A 19,750-nucleotide genomic window follows, 5' to 3' on the forward strand; every position below is an offset into this window, starting at 1 on the left:
CGACTTTATAGGTGTTTTCACGCTGTTATGAACCCTTTTGTAAACATTAACAATGCTAAAACAATAATGTAAAATTACTGCAACGAGGTGCATTTGTTGCATCATGTCCACATGATTTAAATAGTCTAACCCTTGAGAAATAAGTGGATTTTCATTTCCTTTTTCTCAAGAATTGTATTCCTTGTCTTCTCTCTTTGTAGTTAACTGGGATACAACGCCCTTGTGTCAGAAATACACAGTTTTATATTGTAGTTAATGACTGGCATGTATATGCACCTGCTTTGTATGCCCGGACTCAACACTTGTGCGTTTAATTAACTACAGTGTGCAGGCTGGAAGCTATGAGAGTTGTTCTTTTTCTCAGTGGTTTTACCTCCTAGTAGTATTTCAGTCAGGTAGGCGGTGGGTGCTGCATAACATTGTAAAAATTTTGCATTATTAATATTGATTGTCAGTATTTTGACAATACCTGCTTAGGGCAAAAAGGTTTGGCCATCAGAACTACTTGATCCAGGTTTGAGACTAAAAATGGCCAACAGTAACAGAGACTGGCAGTATGATAAGCCAAGTAGAACCTCTAGATTTTCCTCAGAATTTTCTGAAACAAAGTTTCAAGTGCTTACATTAATTTTGTTACACTGCATCCACCTTGTAATCCTGGACTAATCTGCATGATAACTGTGCAATAACCTGTAATAATATCCCTATTAAAATTATCAAGAGATTATTTTTTGTCTCATGAAGTGAAACTGGAGCACAAAACAAAGTTGTCAGAATGTATATGAATTTAGAATTAATCATAAGATATTCAGTACAGACCCTGCATGGACATCCTTTGGGTCCTTTTGGGGGTATAATGAAAATATCTACTGTCTGAAAAACCAGGCTTCAAGATGAATTTTGAAGGGGGGGGGGGGGGGGGGGGGGGTACAGCACGTCCTAACTCTGCTGTTGTGGCTTTTCATAGTGTCAACAAATCCATGGTCCTAACTCCATCAGTGTGTTTTATAGCTACAAAAGCTAGAACAGATCTGTGATAGCTCATCATTACACCCCTTGAATGATTTCACAGCCCATAGATTCATTTGGTCCAGTGACTAATGCAGCCGTATGTGCAGTGGAGCCAATAAAATCCTCGCTGAGGCACATGGTCCGACATTAGTGAAGCAGACAAACTAGATGCAAAGTCTGCGTGTTTGTGTGTATGTGATCCTAAAGCCGAGAGGGAGGGAACGCGTCATATCTGCTGTGATCACAGAAAGTGTCACGGCACAATGAGTCAGTATTCACATTTCAAGCTAACATGGAGGCCTTGTAATCATGTGCTGTTAAGGAGAGAGCGGGGCGGACGGTGGCGGTGGCGGTTAGAGAGCGCTTGTTAGCCAAGACAGAAACACTTCATTACCACTGGCTGAGACCGCCGCTCAGACACTCCAGTATTTGACACTGGAGAAGCACTCATCATCATGTTTATCTCTCATGAGCATACTAATGTCTGGATTTTTAAATTCAGGGCCGCAGACACATCTCCTCCTCATACACTTAGTGTTTGACTTAAAGTAGTGTACCAATACTGCTGCTTCAAGTCTTTCCATCATCAACAATTTCTCTGTTTTTGACAGGACGCAGTTGACAAAGACAAAAGCTTTACTTGCTGTTTGTCTTTGACTTATGAGAAATGGTTTCTAATCTTGTGGAGCTGTGCAAAGAAAATTTTTAAATTCTTACATCACTATTTTTTTTAAAAAAAAAGCTCAGCAGCACTCTAACTAATCCTCAGTTCAAAACATGGGCCCTGCAAAAGATGATATAACTTTTAGGTCTGAGTAGTGCTTTTGACTTCTTTCTTTCCTGATGACCAACAACTGCAAAAAGACATCTGATTGTATAGAAGTCTATGGGAAAATGACTCCACTGCTCACTTGATGTATGAACTCTGTCCTAGTAAGTTGCCACTTATTTCACAGGAATAATGCAATGTTATGTCAACAGTGGATCACATGATGAGAAAATGGTGTCTTGTAGTAATGAGTCCAGAGGGATGTTTCAGCTAACAAAGCAGCGCTCCTCAACCGCCACATCACGAGTTAGGTTTGTTCTCACTCTTCTTATGTTGTCACTTTTGGCCACATGAGCCCCAGCATCTAAAAAAAAAAAATAAAACAAAAAAACTCACTCTACTCTACCATTTAGCACCATTTAGCACCTACCTACTTCTTTTCTAAGGTGGTTGGGGAAAAAAGCAAGAAAGAGATTAAATGAAAAGGACTGAAATTTATAAATACAACCAACACTGTAATATTACTCCATGTGTTATGCGCAAATAAATGGCTAATTAGATTCCTATCAACTTAAAATGTGTTAATACTAAAGGTGTTGATACACTCATCAGATACTTTGTTTCAGGCACCTGGAGGAGGATAGCACGCCACAGCACAAAGCTCAAATCATCTCAAACTGGTCTCTTGGACATGACGCTGAGTTCGTTGTACTCAGTCACCAGATCCTGATCCATTAGAGCACCTTTGGGATGTGGCAGAAGAGGAGAGTCACATCATGGATGTGCAACAAAAAATCTGCAGCAACTGTGTCAATGTGGACCAAAATCTCTGAGGAGACCCAGCACCTTGTTGAATTTATGCCATGAATGATTAAGGCAGTTCCAAGGGCATAAAGGGGTCCAAACCTGGTACTAGAAGGTGTTCCTATTTTTCACAGGCTGCATATAAAGAGGGACACAGTCACCATGACATCACCCACTGCTTTTGGGAGGTCCTATTTTGAAGCTTTGACTTTGGATTCAGGCGACACAGTCTAGCTTTCTTTTTTTTTTCTTTTCTTTTTTTGTAGCAAACCTCAGGCCTCAGACCTCAGAAGTTACATCATCTTTTGCAGGGTACTTTGCTATCTTGCAGGAGTCATAAATTTACTTTGTGTTGCATGTGTAATAAATTAAAGATGCGCATTTTGCTACCTTACATTTAAAATGAAAAAAGCCGAACATTTCCACTAACAAGACCGAAAAACTCTTTAGCTGTTAACAAGTTGCTCTTTTTTTTTTTTTGAACAAAAATTCAAATACCACTTTAGAGGGAATGTTTTCTTTTCTCATATATATTCACTGCCAGCACACCAGCTTATTTTTGTGTATTCCTCACTTCTTTCACCTGAATTAACACCTTTCCTCTGTAGCTCATTCTGCTTCATTTGCCCCTTTATTTGCAGCTTTTTCAAGCAATAACCAAGATCCCCCCCAGGAAGCAAACTGCATGTTCTTCAGAAAATATTTGTTTTTAAATTAATGTTTTATTATTTAATCAATGTTTTATTATTTATAAATAGATACACTTTAGTAAATGTGGCAACATAACTCTAATTCATTTATAAAAATGTATGAATTAAACTTTACATAGTGTATATTCTTTATTATCAAGTCATACTGTAGCAAGGTTTGCTTTCTCTTCTCTTCGTGCACTTTCTAAAATATTTAATGAAAAAGTAAAAAGAGAGCTGGCTGTGTACACCACTGCAGACAAAGGATGAGGTTTTGTTCAAATTCACATCAAGGACCTGCGCTTGACAACATGAGTAGTTGATTCCAGGTCATCCATTTGAAGGTCACTGCAATCGTATGTGTCACGCTGTCTGAAGAGTCTCCTGGCGTGAGGCTAGAATAAACAGTCGGTTATTCAAATGTGACTCCCTCGACTTTAAAATGGTATCGGAAAGTGTCAGTCATGGTAACTGTTTAATCTTTGATCCTCTTGAGATTCAGACAGTAACTTTAATAACTGTTTATTCACATGCAAAACAGCGGTGTCTCTGCTGCATGCTAATCGGCAAAGACGAGCAACTTTTCAGATTCATTCTGATATCAGGCACTGTTGACAGAAGCAAAAGAGATATGGTAGAATAAATTGCGAGGACAAAGAGTAGGTGTGTGTGTGTGTCTGTGTGAGTTTGTCCATCTGCACATGTGCATCTGAGAAGTATTTCTTGAATTTAAAGGTAACAAAGTTGTCTGTTAAAAGGGAAAAAAAAAAAAGAAAATTCCTGGAATAATATAAAATGACATGCACCATAAACAAAAGAGAAGTCTCCATCGCTCGGGGTGTTTGTACCTATGTGACTACAGCAGGTAAAGTACCTTCTGACCATGAAAATGGACAATTTTGTTTCTGCCACACTCAATTTAGGAAGTCATAAATCATATTAACAGTTATAAATTTGTGACTTTACATTAACTCTGCACCACATTGGCAACCTCACTGACAGCAACAGAGCACAACAAACAACATGCATATTTTTAGGAAACTGTAAAATCTATTTTAATTGGTCGACTTTAATGGGTACAGCAGGCCTTTCAGCCTTTTTTCCAGTGTCAGTAAATGATCGTAAAGACCCACTGGAAACAAACCAAATCACATAAGATTGCTGCCTCTTGCTTGTTGCACATGGGGAGTCAACACTAGCTGAGGAAGGAGCTTTGTTCTTAGCAACCAATTTGTAATGGCGCAAATGGCACCTTCACAATAGCTGTTGCTCACGGTTTTGTTTTCAACTGAAAATCGAGGCAGTTTTGATCTCCAGTGTGGTAAAGCCAAATCTAAACTTTTGATCTCGCCTTTTATCGCCCTGCTGCGTGTCCCATGTGGCCTAGAATGTCATATGGAAAATACTGTCAGCTTCATCCAGAGAAAACACTGTTTCACTGCATATTGCAGTGAGGGAATAGCTATTATGCTTTAGTTTCTTATGTAACTTTTCTGTGCATGTAAAAGCTCCGCATTAAAGAAAGCACTGATCCCAAACTGCCTGAAATGCATGGTTTTATTTTTAATACAGCTGAATCCACAATAAAGCTCTTCTTATTCACAATACAATGCAATGATATTTAAAATCATGTAAGTGAGGCTAAGTGCTAATCGAAGCCCAGTGAGCGTGTCTTCTGAGCTCACATGCAATAACCCCCCAAACTTAAGGCATGCCCACCGTGATGCGTGCAAACATGCGAGTCCTGTGTTGCCTCGTTTTCAGCATATTGATCAGTCAAAGCAGTCTGGCCTTAAAGCTACAGGAGCTACGAAGGAGTGTGTTTCAGAGAGAGGGCAACAAAGATGTAAACCCTGGGAATGAGCATGGTATGAGCTTTTTTTTAACCTGGGCCACTAGTAGGCTACTTATAGTGAAAACATGCTGCTCTGTGGTTTACATTAAGCAGTCACTTGGAGACAAAAGAGCCGCAGCTTTAACAATAGGTTAGTACAATGTTGGGGGGGTGGGTTGCTGAAAAATAGCTAGTGTGTGTTATTGCTGTATTTGAGGGAGAGTTCAGAACATCACAGAAAAAATGTAATTTACAAAGAAAGATAAATGGAACAACAGCTACAGCATTCATCATTTTGTAAGGTTGCCCACTTAATTGTATCATGCTTTATTCCACATAACACAGAGATGTGCAGCTCGGCAGTGCCGGGCTCTCCGCTCTCTTTTATGTCTTCCTCTGAGAGATGAATAAAATGCCAGTGTTAAAGTGCAGATAGAAAGAACGTGAAAGTAAAAATTATGCTTTATTTCTTTGTTAAAGTCAAATTTAACCAGAGTTACAGCATTTACCATTTGGAAAAAATAAAAAACTTGCTCTGACAGTATGATTACTGCTATTAAAGTAGATCAGCTTATTCTTGAGCAATGATTCAATGGCATTTATTTTAAGTAAGAAATTATGTCTTTGAATCGGACTCTGAGACCCTCTGAGATGGATTTCAGACTGAAATTCATTGACAGATAAGAAAAAAAGGACAGCAGATTACAAACTGCCCCTATCTCTAATGCTTACTGATATCCTATGTTCATTTTTTTGAGGCAAAGACAGATGGCATCTGTTTCTCTTTCTGCCTCATGTTGCTGTCAGAAAAAAACTGAGTGATAAAAAAAAAAAAAAAAAAAGCGGTGCAGCAGAGGACTCTCTAACAGGCAATGCAGGCTCTCTGCTCCCTGTTCTTTGCCCGTGACAAATGCAGCCTCTAAGTGGATGTGGCAGGCTGTGATCCTGTAGGACCCTTGATGTTGCGTATGAGCGTTACATTTCTTTCATTAACTCCAGGTGTTCCATCCCATCTTATCCTCCTCTGTCATCTTTGGCCAGAGCTGATACGCGCTGCCCGCACCGAGCAACGCCTTCACTTTCCGCTCTGTTTAAATCAAGAGCAGAAGAGCGGAAACGCATGACAGACAATCTCTGTCCTATATGCAGCTACAGCACATGGGCACAAACATCAGAGAAATGCATAGGACTAAAGCCACAGAAGAGAACCCACTTAGGGGAAAAAAACAGGGCTGAGGGCCAGTTCTGAGTCTGCCTCTGACTGTCCTTGACAAACCTCCGGGCCAGATACTCCTGGGTGGTCTAAGCAGTGTGGAGCACTGAGAAGATTTATCTGGATTGTTGACAACTTCTGCAGCACTTATCCAGCCCGCTGATGTCTCCAAAGAGAGTGTATGTCACAGTTTTAAAAGCAAAGCTAGTTGACAATGAAATGTGGGGTTGTTTCATCTGGTTTTCACTTTATTTTGGAAAGGTTTTAAGGAAGTACACTTCTTCTTTGCCAAGCTGCACATTTTCCAGCGCAAGCTACTGTTTGCTTATTTAAATATCCATGAGCTCCATTATTACAGTAGCTATTCTGAATGCAATAAAAATATATTGCAGGCAATGGACTATTACATAATTACAATGCAACACTCAGCTGCTGAACTTATACTTAACTTATAAGTCTTGTACTGTGCAAAAGTCTTGGCCCCTCATTTCATTATACTTTGCTTCCAAGCAGTCAGACTTTCTTTCTGAAGGTCTTAAAATAGTATTTTTGCACCAACAAGGTGGTTCCAATATGGCTAATAGCTGAAACTTGACATATCTCTGCATGGTGTGAAGTTTATCCTTAAAATGTTTGAGGAAACTGGACAAATGGAGTTTCAGGCTTAAAAAATCTACAGCAGATAAACAGAATCTGAAAGTCATGTACTTAAGAAATAGGGAAAAAAATACAGCAAAGACCAAACACAGGACCTGTGAGATGCTTCTGGCCCTTCAGGTGATCTATCTATCTACTGGTCGCTGAAGCTTCATCAGAAATGATCTCAGTGGAAGGGTGGCTGTCAAGAAGCCACTCATATGGAAAGGAAACAGGGAGAAAAGGCCAACTAACCAAGAATGTGCTGAAAATCAGTGGCAGCAGGTCTTATGGAGTGATGAATCCAAATTTTATATTTTTGGTTCAAAATCTTGTCAGTATATCCAGTGGTGTTTGGGATGTGTAATGCTGAAAAATGCCAGTCAGATGTAAGTGGATGTAAATCTGATGGCACTTTTTGTGCATTCATGATCAATTTTGACAAGATCCCCATCACACAATGCAGTAAAACCATACCTGGATATTAAAACAGACACACACACACACACACACACACACACACACACACACACACACACACAATGGAGCACTATTAGTCATGGACATCAACATTATTGAAGCTGTGTGGGATCATCTTGACAGAGAGCAGAACTTCAAGAAGCCTGGAGAACTATTCATTAAGACGTTTTAAAGAAATGACCACAGAGCTGTCTAAGAAAGTTCAGGCTATGTTGAAGAATACAGGTGGTCATACCAAACATTGACTTTATATATATATATATATATATATATATATATATATATATATATATATATATATATATATATATATATATATATATATATATATATAATTTATTTATTTATATTAAATTACTTATGGTCCTTCTGAAACAATGTTGCCATATTCAGTGGAGTTTCTAATGTGCAAGAAATCTTGTGCTACAAATGAAAGCATTTCTGTTTCCTGTGTAAGACATATGTTTATACCAGCCGGGCACTGTATTTCACAACAATCATTTAAGGCTCCTTTAGCATTTTGCCCTTAGAATATTTTCCCACAGTCAACAAATACTGAAGACACCTTTCAGCATAGCCTTGTGCAGGAACAGTAATTCAGTGCACCAAAAGCCTTTGTATTATTACAACCCAGAAGCCCCACAGAGTCTGTTAGACTTAGTTGTTGTGGTCCTTACAAACAGTAATAATCCTTAGGCCTCATTATTGCTTGTTTTTGAATGTGTTCCTAAGCCATCTACTATCAACAAAGATGCATTTTAAAAGATTAGGTTTTACCTCTGGGTCATTTTCAACCAAATAACTCCTCACAATTATGTTTCCTAATTATGATCATTTCATGATTACATTACAGAGCTCCCTTGCCATAGAAAACACAACATGGTCTCCGGGCTACTGAGGAAGAGAGGTGACAGTGTCACTGAAAGCAATTAAAAAGCTATCAGAGGGAGCTGAAAAGGAAACATTTCCTATTAGGTTGCAAAGTTAACCACTGGCCTGGGCCAAATGTGACCGCAAGAGCAATAAGATGTTATTACTCTCTGTAGGCTCTATGTTGTTATTCCTCCGTGGTGCTGGATGCTAAAGTGGGCTCAGTAATGACCACTAGCAGCATTTTGTGTTGCTCTTCCAAAGAATAGCACATCGGGAGCAGTTGTCTCTACTTGACTTGTCATTGTTCATATCAAATCTCAAAGGCTTCTGGTAAGTTTTAAAAGCATTATTTTTCTCTGGTGCTGAACTGATGTGGGGGCTCCTGCAGGGGAGGTCCATGGGTGGGCTAGTGTGCTGCTAAAATCACTATTAAAGGGGGCATATTGTGCTCATTTCTAGACACATATTTTTGTTCCTGGATCTAGTAGTAACTTTGAATGAATCACATTAAAAAAAAACTCCTATGTTATATGGGGCCATGATGCAACCCACACCTCTTGCCAGTCTGGAGGTTCTGAAAGCAAATTGTAAACCTATTACAAAACTGACAGACCAGGTGGGGTGGGAGTGCAGTGCTAAGACCATATAAGGAAATCCTTTCTCCAAAGCCTGTTCATATTAAACATTTTAGCCATGTTTAATATGAACATCCACCATTGCTGTAAAAAAATATCTAAATTTAAGACCATGAAATAAGGAAAAGCGTACTTTCAATTACTAATGCAGGTTTGAGTGAGCAAGCTACACAAAAAGAACTTCTGAAGAGAATGCATGTGATTCTTTTAGGCTGCCTGTTATTGCAGTAAATCATACATCTCACAGAAGTGCATTACCTTTGTCTAATCTAGTGCGTGCGTGCATGTCATTCTGTCTGTAAACACGATAGCTCAAAAAAAATTTGAAACTTTGTAGGGGTGTAGTGTGGGGTCATGTTAACAATCCATTAAAATCTGGCTTACATCCACCAAGGTTTTCAAGGTCAACTTCATGATTTATTGGTCTAAAATGACAAAAAGTCTTATTACTGTGATTCTTACAAGTGTAGTGTGTACGGTCAACATGTAGAAACATATAGAAAGTAACATAAGATAAGATGTGCAAGGAGATTGTCTGTTGGGTTTAATAAGGTCAGAGTTCAGCAGTGTAACAGCTCTGTGGTAGACCCTGCTTTTTAGTCTTGAGGTTCGGGCGTAAAATGTCCTGTAGTGCCTCCCAGACAACAGGAGGGTGAAGAGGCAGTGTCCGGGATGTGTGATGTCCCTGATTATGGCTGTGACCTGCCTGGTGCAACAGGTCCTGTATATGTCCTCTAGTCTGGGGGGCCAGGCGCCATGATAATGCGCTGGAGAGCTTTCCTTTTGTCTGCAGTGCAGACAGAGTATCGTACTGAGATACAGTACGTGAGGACGGACTCGATGGCTGACCTGTAGAAGCTCACCAGCAGCTGTTGTGGGAGTCACGCTCTCTTCATGCTCCAGGTTCTCGACCTCTGTTCTTTAGGCAGCCTCATCATCGGATATAATCCTGCCTATCACTATGATGCTCTTCTGCAAACTTTATGATGTTGTTGGTCTTATGGGTGGGTTTGCAGTCCTGTTTGTAGAGGGTGAAGAGGAATGGGCTCAACACACAGCCCTGTGGTGCGCCGGTGTTCAGGGTGATGCTGGAGGTGGCCCTCCCCCCCATGCACATAGTCTGTGATCTGCTGGACCCAGCTCTTTAGGTGTGTGTTGAGGCCCAGGAAAACCAGCTTGGTGGTGATTTTGGGGGGCGGTTGAAGGCGGAGCTGTGCCCACATGTTTTGTAGCACAGTCAAACCTGGCAAAGAAGCGGTTCAGGTAGTCCGAGAGGATGGAGTGGGTGGAGCTGGTGTAGGTGCTGTTGTAGCCAGTGATGGCTTTGATGCCCTGCCACACGTGGCCTGATTGACCCCCAAAAATGGCCAAACAAAAAGCGGACTCTAAAAACAGGTTGGAGGCAAAGGATCTGTTTGCTGACATTGCCAGTAAACCCTGTTTCTTTTCCCCACCTGCGATGTGCAGGGAAAAGAGTGAAATTGTGGGATGGATGCAGGAGAAGATGCAGAGGGAGGTCTCCACAGGCGAGCTGACAGTGCATCGCAGCATCACACACCAGGAAACGCTGTGCAGCAAAGTCCTGAACATGTCATAATCAATGTAACACAGACAGTTAACTTGTAGGAGTCTACAGAGGTTTAAATCACAAGCAGTTTCAGTCTTTTCTGGAGGAAATACCTTCTGAATTTGGTGACGTGCCTTATGAGGAAATTTGTCAGTTCATGGAAAGTAAGAAAGACATGGAAAAAGAGAGGAAACTAAATAGCTTGTTGTTTCTGGACTTTTTGCTGATATTACATCAAAAAAGAAATTTGCAAATTTTCATCAGCTTGAAATCTTCTCATTTTCCCTGATGTTATTTTTGAAGAAAAATATTGTATTTTATTTCATGTGTTGAGGAAAAAGTTGCTGTGGCCATACAAATTCATATTGCTGATTTAAAATTTTTCAGTTTTAGACAATTCAATAATTGCTAATCCTGTTTGGCCCACGACTTAAACTGTGTTTTCAATTTTGCCTCATTCTGTGACTACGTTTGACACCCCCTGCTTTAAGATCACGTGCAATTCATTGAGCAAAGTAAATTATTTGTGGTTTGTTTAGATTGCTCAGTTCTACGCTATGAAAGAAATCAAAAAATTGTATTTCTGTGAAATAGTCCTGAATATATGTGTGAATCTATGTATTGTATTCTCCATATATAGAGATAGTTCTCTCTCCTCAGCTATGGAAATGTTCTAGGCACACCTGTGACAGGATTATCATGTAACAGCCCTTAACTTAAATAAATCCAACTTTCTTTACAGAATACAGCACTTAGCTCCTTATATCCCAGTAGTATTTTCTGAGAGATCCGGTTTTTGGGACTTAAAGGATTCAAAGACTGTTTCCACAAGCCTCCTCCAGCTTGTTGCCTGAGCATCAGGAAGTCCCAGATAAAGCATGTGCATGCGCGTGCGTGCATGTGTGCATTAAGGAAGTGTGCATAAGTGCACATAAGTGTTGTTGACTGTGCCATCATTGACACCCAGCTGGCTACAGTCACTATAAGGGGGCTTGGAAGTAAGCTTTGCACCCAGCAGTCAAGACACATAACGTCCCTGAACATCTGTGTGAAGGAGCTAAGACAGATTAAACACACGAAGGCTGGGACACAAATATGCACCCACTGCTCGCACTCATTCATGTGTTGATGAACCTGCTTGAACGTGAAAGCTGATTTTTAAGTTCTTTGGATAATCGGGTTAGATGAAGGAAAGGAGCCTGTGGTAGCGGTGGGAGTGACAGCATTCACAGCTACATTTGGGCACATGTCACCTCCTCCAGAAACAGCTGTATCTCAGGTACTGCAAGTCACCAAGACCACCCTGAGGGGACAGGTCCCTTCAGTAAATGATCACCCAGGAAACATCATTAGGTAACTGCTGTGTGGCAGTGGCCCGTTGGTAGAGCGATAAGCAGAAAAACACCACTGGGAAACGCTTACAGTGCTCTTGGCAGGGGATAATATGCACTTGTTATTCTCGGCAGAGATGCGCATCATTTCAGCAATAAATAAAAATTTGTCACAAACTGGAATGTGGAGAGAAGTTGATTTATTTGTCATGATTTCAAATTGACCATTTTTCCAATACTGACTTTGCATGGCAGGTCTGTTAAGCTTTAAATCTCTCCACCTTAAAGAAGAGTGCATGTGGCTCTGGTAAAAGCAGCATTTAAAAACCTGAATTTTAAAACTGGTCTGATATCGAACTAGAACTGTCAGATTCTCACACTCTGCTTCCATTTGCGGAATGGATTTAAAGGTATGGCAAGAGCAAAAGCTGAAGTCATCAGCATGCACAACTAAACACCAAACAGTTTTTAGTAGGAGCCGTTTTTAGTATTTAGGCCTTGTGCCTCATGTCAGTAGTCAAGTGTGAATTTAATTGAATGTAGAGGGCTTTGGTCAAACACACTGCTTAAAACTCATTCAAAGATGGGAGTCAGTTGCCATAGATTCTCATACTGAAAAGGCCCTGTTTTTGAGTAGAAATAAAGATGTTTATAACTGGTAAAAAAAAATAATAATAATAACTAAATTTTAAAAAATCCGTATCTAAGTTTTCACTTCATCTTAACTGTGCAAAGGGCATTTTTTTTAATAACTCAGCTGTTCAAATTCTATTAAGGCTTAAACTGACATGAGGGATGAGGCTGCTTTGTACACAGCTAAGTTGTTGCTGGTTATCTGTTAGGCATCACCTGAGCTGACCTCTAACCTCATTTGTGGTGTTGCCTTTTGGAGCAAATTTAGTACAATTATTTGAAGATTAAAATGGCTTGCTGTGCAGTGAACTGTACTAACAGTCCATCCAGTTTATTGGTATGTTGCTTAGAATTAATAAGAAAGCATCTGTGTCTGTACAATGTATCCATACCGCTAGAGACCGGCCACATACACACTAAAGACGGAGGAGAAGAGAACTCGTAGGTGTTTGCATGCCGTGCAGGCAAATTTTAATTCTCGCCTGCGCCTTCGGACTCAAACTATGAAGGCTCATATTTATGTTTTTTTAATCTGAGAAGGATTCTCCTTCATCAAAGAAGCAAAAACACAAAGGAAAGAGACAACGCCACCGGCATGAAACGGCATCCTCTTCCTCCTCACCTCAAGCCTCATCTCTTGAACTGAAGTCACGGCTCTAACACACAAAAACATGCATAAACGTGTTTGTTTATTCCCGATATCATCACAATTACTTACTGTCAGCAGATTAGACCTGCAACCGCTGTCTCCGGACAGTTGACAATAAACCGAAACTGAGGAACATAGGAGCGTGGATCATGGATCATGCATCTAACTTCAGTGTCCAGGTGGGCGATTTCTTTTAAAACAATAAAATAAAATCTCCCATCCCAGATTAGTTATGAAGGGGAAAAACTTTCAATAGAAGCCAAACCCTTTTTTGGACCAAGCTGTAATCATGCTATTTAAAGCTAAACTTGACCATTTTAACATGGGAAAATATAGGGATTGACTTGCTTTTGGGGCCAGTGTCAAGTGGCCACAAGATGAACTGTAGATTCTGGCATATCCACACCACCATCAACCCTCAGTGACTTTCACATTAAAATGCTGAAAACAGGAATAAATGCATCTTAAAAGTAATTTGGGTAATGCTTTAGATACAGCTCTCAGATAGTTAATGCACAACAATATACTGTGATCTTTTATTATAGCACAGACTTCACCTGTTCAACTGCTTGTTAATGCAAATATCTAAGCAGCCAGTCACATGGTAGCGAGAACGGGGAAGAAAGGTGATTTAAGTGATTTGAACATGACATCATTGTTTGTGCCAGATGAGCTTATCTATTTCAGAAACTGCTGATCTGTTGGGATTTTCCCACGCCGCCATCTCCGGGGTTTACTGAGAATGGTTTGAAAAAGAGAAAATATCCGGCGAGCGGCAGTTCTCTGGGAAAATAAATACCTTGCTGATGTCAGAGATTAAAGGAGAATGGCCAAACTGCTCTGAGCTGACAGGAAGGCAACAGTAACTGAAATAACTACTTGTTACAACCAAGGCATGCAGAAGATCATCTCTGAACACACAACACATTGAACCTTGAAGCACGGTGGGCTACAGCAGAAGAAAACAACACCGGGTGCCACTCCTGTCAGCTAAGAACTGGAAACTGAGGTTTAGAGCTCACATGGCCTCACCAAAATTGGACAATAGATCAAATGGCCTCCACAGTCGCCGGTTCAACCCTGGATCTCTGAGGAATGTTTCCAGCACATTGTTGAACCTATGCCACCAAAAATTATGGCATATCAGAAGGGAAAAAGGGCTCCAACCCAGTATTAGCAAGGTGCAACTTATGAAGTGGCCACTGAGTGTACGTGGAATATGGGGACACAAGTGCATGAGTGTGCTGAAATCACATTTGTGGTGATTTTGTATCATGAAGGGTGAGTTTGAATAACATTCAGGCTTACTTAAAACACACACACACACACAAACTAAACTTATAGTTTCTTTACCCTGAACTGTGTATGTGCTTCGAAACCAGGGTGTGTGTGTGTGTGTGTGTGTGTGTGTGTGTGTGTGTGACTCTTAACGTGTAGTTCTTATCTTGGTTTCTATCTGCAGTTACCATCCCAAGCAGGAGTGTTCCTTTTTGATGGTTTTTGATGCAGGAGAAGTTGTAACAGCGTTGATGGGTAGCAACCATCGTTGCACAGTCATTTTCACACAGCCCGGAAGAAAAGTTTGCCAAATTGTCAGACTGCACAGAAGAAAACAACAGCAACAAGCCCAATCTATCGACTGACAGGCTGACAAGCGCCTATTAAGCTCAGTTGAACTTTTGAGGTAAAGTCGCATCACCAAAAATAGACAGGGCTATGAGGATGTAACAGCTGATGATTGAAACAAACGCACACACACACACACACACACACACACACACACACACACACACACACACACACACACACACACACACACACACACACAAAGCCATTTACTGAGAGGAGGTTATATCTCAAAAGGGCAGATTTGCCTACATTGTTTGTGTAATTAGGCATTGAGGTATTTTTCTATAGTGGCAGCAAGCAGATGGACTTGGGCAGCTGCAGCCATCTATCAACCGCACAAAAAATAAGAAAAAAAAATACTCTGTTTCTAACAGGATCTGCAAAGACTCACAGAGAACAAGTGTGGGCTGGTTTCCATGGTGAGCAAAGCTAATCAGCTATTTCTCATCTTGCTGAATGACACCAACTGAGCTCAGACTACACTCGAAAAGCAGGGTTGAAGCATTAACTGAAATAACCATCTATCTTTCTTTTTCCTTTTTTTTTTGCTTTGACCCTACATGCGAACCTAAACCATTAAACACCTCCCATGTGAGTCAGAAATGAGATGATTACCATCTCGCCTTAATTTGCCATTTCAACATAAGACAGACGTCAGATCGAGCTTCAGTGTGTAATTGCCCTTGTCTAGCGCGCTAGATTGTTGGTACTTTGAAAAAAAATAAAAGAGACAGCAGGCCTCCTTCATTTGCCACACAATGAAACTCATTCTCAGAATATAGCGCGAGGTAATTGAGCGATGAATTACTTTTTGCATCAGCACCACTCAATGACACTGATTCTGATGTAGTAATATATTATCTCCCTCTGTGTGGTAATTTATCCCCAAAATGACATCCGCTGGAAAATGAACATTCTCCACATTTATCAAACTTGAAAACAACCAATCAAACTTTACCAAAGCAGCCCCCACCCCACCCCTAACACCCCCCGTGCCCACCAATCTCTCAAATCATGGGAGGGCCAGACTTCGGGAAGTGTGTTTTTTTCATTATGTAAAGTCACGTTCCTGAGTTTGACGTGAGAACGTCATCTTTCCCTAAAGAGAAGAAATAAATGAGTTTCACATCAAGGAATGCAATCAGCCCTGGTTAAACTGAGATCTCCAAAAATGTGATTATATCTGCCATATGTGAGTGCACACTTCTGCCAAGGATTATACTGCTGGAAGTGAAACACACACACACACATTTGGTGGAGAACTACAGTACTGTGTATAATTCTTGAGCCAGCCTTCTTTCTTTATATATTGCTAGGAAAATGGGAAATAGGTGCCGGGGCTGATGCTGTAAACAAGGCAAAAACGGAGTTTGCACAGTTCTAAGGAGCTTGAAACTTAGTATGACCGTCTTTATTCTTCAACACAGCCTGAACTCTCTGAGGCAGCTTTCTTGTAATTTCTTTAATTAGTCTTCAGGAATAGTTCTCCAGGAAGGACATTTAAAGCTCTTCTTTGGATGCTGGCTGCCTTTAGTTAAGATGATCCCACACCGCTTCAATCATGTTGAGGTCCAGGCACTGGGGAGGTCTATTCATAACTGATGGTGTTTCATTGTATGTTTGTCTATCCAAGGATGCTTTTACTGCATTGGCAGTGAATTTTGGACCATTGTCATGCTGAAAAATGAAGACTTTACCAATCAGATGATTTCCAAACGGTATTGCATGGTGGATCAAAATCTGACTGCACTTTTCTGTGATATATATATATATATAAAGAAATGAAAGGCTCGAAGTTTTGTTCAGTACTGTAGATATTTAAATGGAAGACAGTCTTTTAAAAAAAATGAAAGTGCTTAAATTACATGAGGTGGGGAGAGTAAAGATTCCAATAAGCCAATAAGCAAGAAAAAAAAAAGGAGGACCATCTTTATTTCAATCTTTCAAACCTGTAATAAAATGTGACAAACTCATTTCAAACCCTAACAGGAAGTTTGGCAGATAGTGGTAGGCAACTATAGACCAGAAGGCAAGGCGAGGGCATGGTTCCTTTAGTGCAGCTTCACAGTAATAACACAGATAATAACAAGAAAAAAAAATAATAAACAGGTGTGCTTATGTTGCAGTACCTCAGTTGAACAAGTTACAGAGCTACAACAGAGTTGTGAAATTACTGTCGACTCTGCCATTTACCGACTTTTAAGAGAGCTCTCAGGCAGCATTTTGGACCGGGCCGGGCGAGCACTCTTTATACTGTAAACTAACTGCTGGCGTAGACACAAGAGAGCAGCATCAACCTCCTCCTCTAACTCTTGGCAAGAAAGGACTTTGAGTGCATTTCGTAAAATATCCAATATTGAAGGAAATTAGTCTTTATTGGAAAATGTGACGCCAGGTGTTTCCTCGTGCCAGCTGAGACTAAGAAACTATTTTACAGATATTCAAGTTGTGTTTTCAGATGCTTTGAAGTCTCTGCCTCACCGGACCCTAAATCCAATAAGGTGCACTGTACTGTAGAATTTTCATAAAAATGTTATTACACTGAGTGCAGCAGATTTTAGGAACACTTGGTCTTTTTAATGAAATAGACTGGCCCAGTGAATTAAGGAGGAATTCATACCCCCTACTTGATCTCTATTACATACACTTTAGTCACAGGGACAGAGTACACAGGAGCCTTGAGACCAACAAACAAAAAAAAAAAGAAAGGAGGGGAGCAGAAACACAGTCCTAATGTTCTATGTGCTCTGTTTACCTCTCACAGCACTGGGATGTAAACTTCAAAATGTCAATTGAATTCAATATAGAAACCAGTGATGGAGGACAGATTGAAATATGGAAACAGACAGAACTCGTCTATCTGAGGAATATGACTTGTTAAGAGCCACGGGAGGTACTGATGCATGTTATGGCTTTTGCTAGACAGGTACACCCCATCTGTATGAGGAATTTTTAGTAGGTTGGTCATGTTGAGTGGAAATGGGTTAAAAACGTCCATCTGCCATATGTTGGTATCACAGCGACTGATGCCGATTACCGTTCCACCTCTTTTTGATCGTCTTTCCTAAGTGGACACCAGATGGCTGACAGAGAAATGTGCTGAAATGCATGACCGTCTGGGCACTTTGTAACCCTGTAAGAAGAAATATTTTCAGGCAATAACAGAGTGAAAAAAATAAAAATAAAGATCAATGGCAGATTTTTCCTTGTTGGGCACTTCCTTTTCAGTTTACATACATCAATAACTATACACGAGCCTATATATTGGGTTGGGGGCAAATTTAAAGGCAAGATTAATCAGTTTCTACTACTGTAAGATAACACAGAAAATTAGAAGCAAAATTAAAAATAGTGTGGAATATGACAAAAAAAAAATAAAAAATAAGGACATTGAAGTGGTATCAAGACATTGACCTATGAAATCAGAGTGTCACATCACATGGAACTAACCACTGTTTGTTTGGTTGAATCATAATAAATAAGGTGGTTATGTTTGGTTCAAAGCCATCCCTTATTCTTGTGAACAGTGTTTACACTCCATCATTAAAAAGGCTGTTTATTTTCAACATAATTCTGTGGCTTCGCCAAGTAGCCGACCTTACACGTTGACAGAGAACTCAAAGGTGGAAGAATAGTCTGTGCTAGGGGGGCATTGAGGGGAAGTGAGATGAAAAACAAAGCACAACAGTAACACATTGATATGTCTTTGAGTTTCATGTCACTGCATTTGACTAAGCCTATCATCCTCTATCCGGCAGGTGCCCCTGTGTTAATCGGTTTTCTTCTCTTCAGGAGCCTTCTCTCCAACATCCTCATCTTCTTCTTCTGGGCCCTCCAGCTCCGCAGCACGTTGCCGCTCCTCCTCCTCTTCCTCCTCTTCGTCAGTCAGGCCCTCTCTCTTGAGCGCGTCGATGTCATCCGAACCATCATCCGACTCAGCTGTGCAGATGCCATAGCACATCAGGCTAATTACGCCCAGCGGTAGGCCAAACAGGAAGCAGCCCAGCAGTGGAGAGCTGCGAAACACCGACTGATGTAGAAAAGACGACGGCAAAAGATGAAAGGGAAACAAAGAAGGGGAAGCACGAGGGGGTGAGGGGGATAGGGAGAAAAATTTGTAAAAGACACAAATAGGTTGAGGAAAGCATTGAAATAATGTGGTGAGAAAAGACAAAAGAGAAAAATATATGAGCTTAGTTTTGTCTTTCAGCAACCTTCACTCCAACCACCACTTTAAACACCACAGACTGCATATAAAAGATTGATGTAGCCCCTGGGTATGAAAAAGCAAAGCCAAATACACTGTACAGACAAAAGGACTGGGTCACCTACACATAACACCTACAGGATCTGCTCAGCCACAGAAACCCATGGCAATGAAGCTTCTGGCGTACAGTTTTGGGGATGATGTTAATGCCAGAGGAGGTTTGGAACACAAATTTCACAGACTGTGCGCCTCAGAACTCAGCAACTTTACCCGGTCTGACATTTCATGGCCGAGCTGCCGTGGTTCCTAAACACTTCCACTTAACTTACAGTTGATCGTGGAATATCTAGGAGGGAAGAAATTTCACAAAATAACTTTCTGCAACACCGGCATCCTATTACAGCACCACCCTTGAATTCAGTGAGCTCTCTATAATAACCTGTTCTTTCACAAATGTGTGTAGAGGGACTGCATGGCTAGGTGCTTGATTTTTTTACACACCTGTGGAAATGGGACTGAAAGCACCTGGATTAAAAGATTAAGAGGTGTGGCCCAGTACTTTTGTCCATATCGAGTACCTTAACCTTGCATTTTGTTTAACAGCCAGGAGGGGGCGACTCCTTTAGCGGCAAGTCTCACTGAATTGTCCATGAGAAAGTGACAACTGCTTCTCATTTGATTTTCCAATTAAGTTTATATACTCTCAATCACTATTTTCAGGTGTTCTTTAATATATTATGAAATTCACGTGGCAAATTAAACCACTATTTAGAATAAAATAAACAACGCT

General features: G+C 40.5%; 1 protein-coding gene across 1 annotated transcript in view; it reads right to left on the bottom strand.

Moving 5' to 3' along the window:
- Positions 1–16,667: 16,667 nt before the first annotated feature.
- The window catches only part of tmx3b (thioredoxin related transmembrane protein 3b), a 31,632-nt gene continuing 28,549 nt past the window's right edge, over positions 16,668–19,750 (bottom strand). Inside the window, 1 exon segment of the mRNA XM_030756918.1 lies at positions 16,668–18,783. Within this exon segment, the coding sequence (XP_030612778.1) occupies positions 18,523–18,783 (261 nt within the window). The 3' untranslated portion in view covers positions 16,668–18,522.

The sequence above is a fragment of the Archocentrus centrarchus genome, chromosome 20, assembly GCF_007364275.1.
Source record: "Archocentrus centrarchus isolate MPI-CPG fArcCen1 chromosome 20, fArcCen1, whole genome shotgun sequence".
NCBI classification, from domain to species: domain Eukaryota; kingdom Metazoa; phylum Chordata; class Actinopteri; order Cichliformes; family Cichlidae; genus Archocentrus; species Archocentrus centrarchus.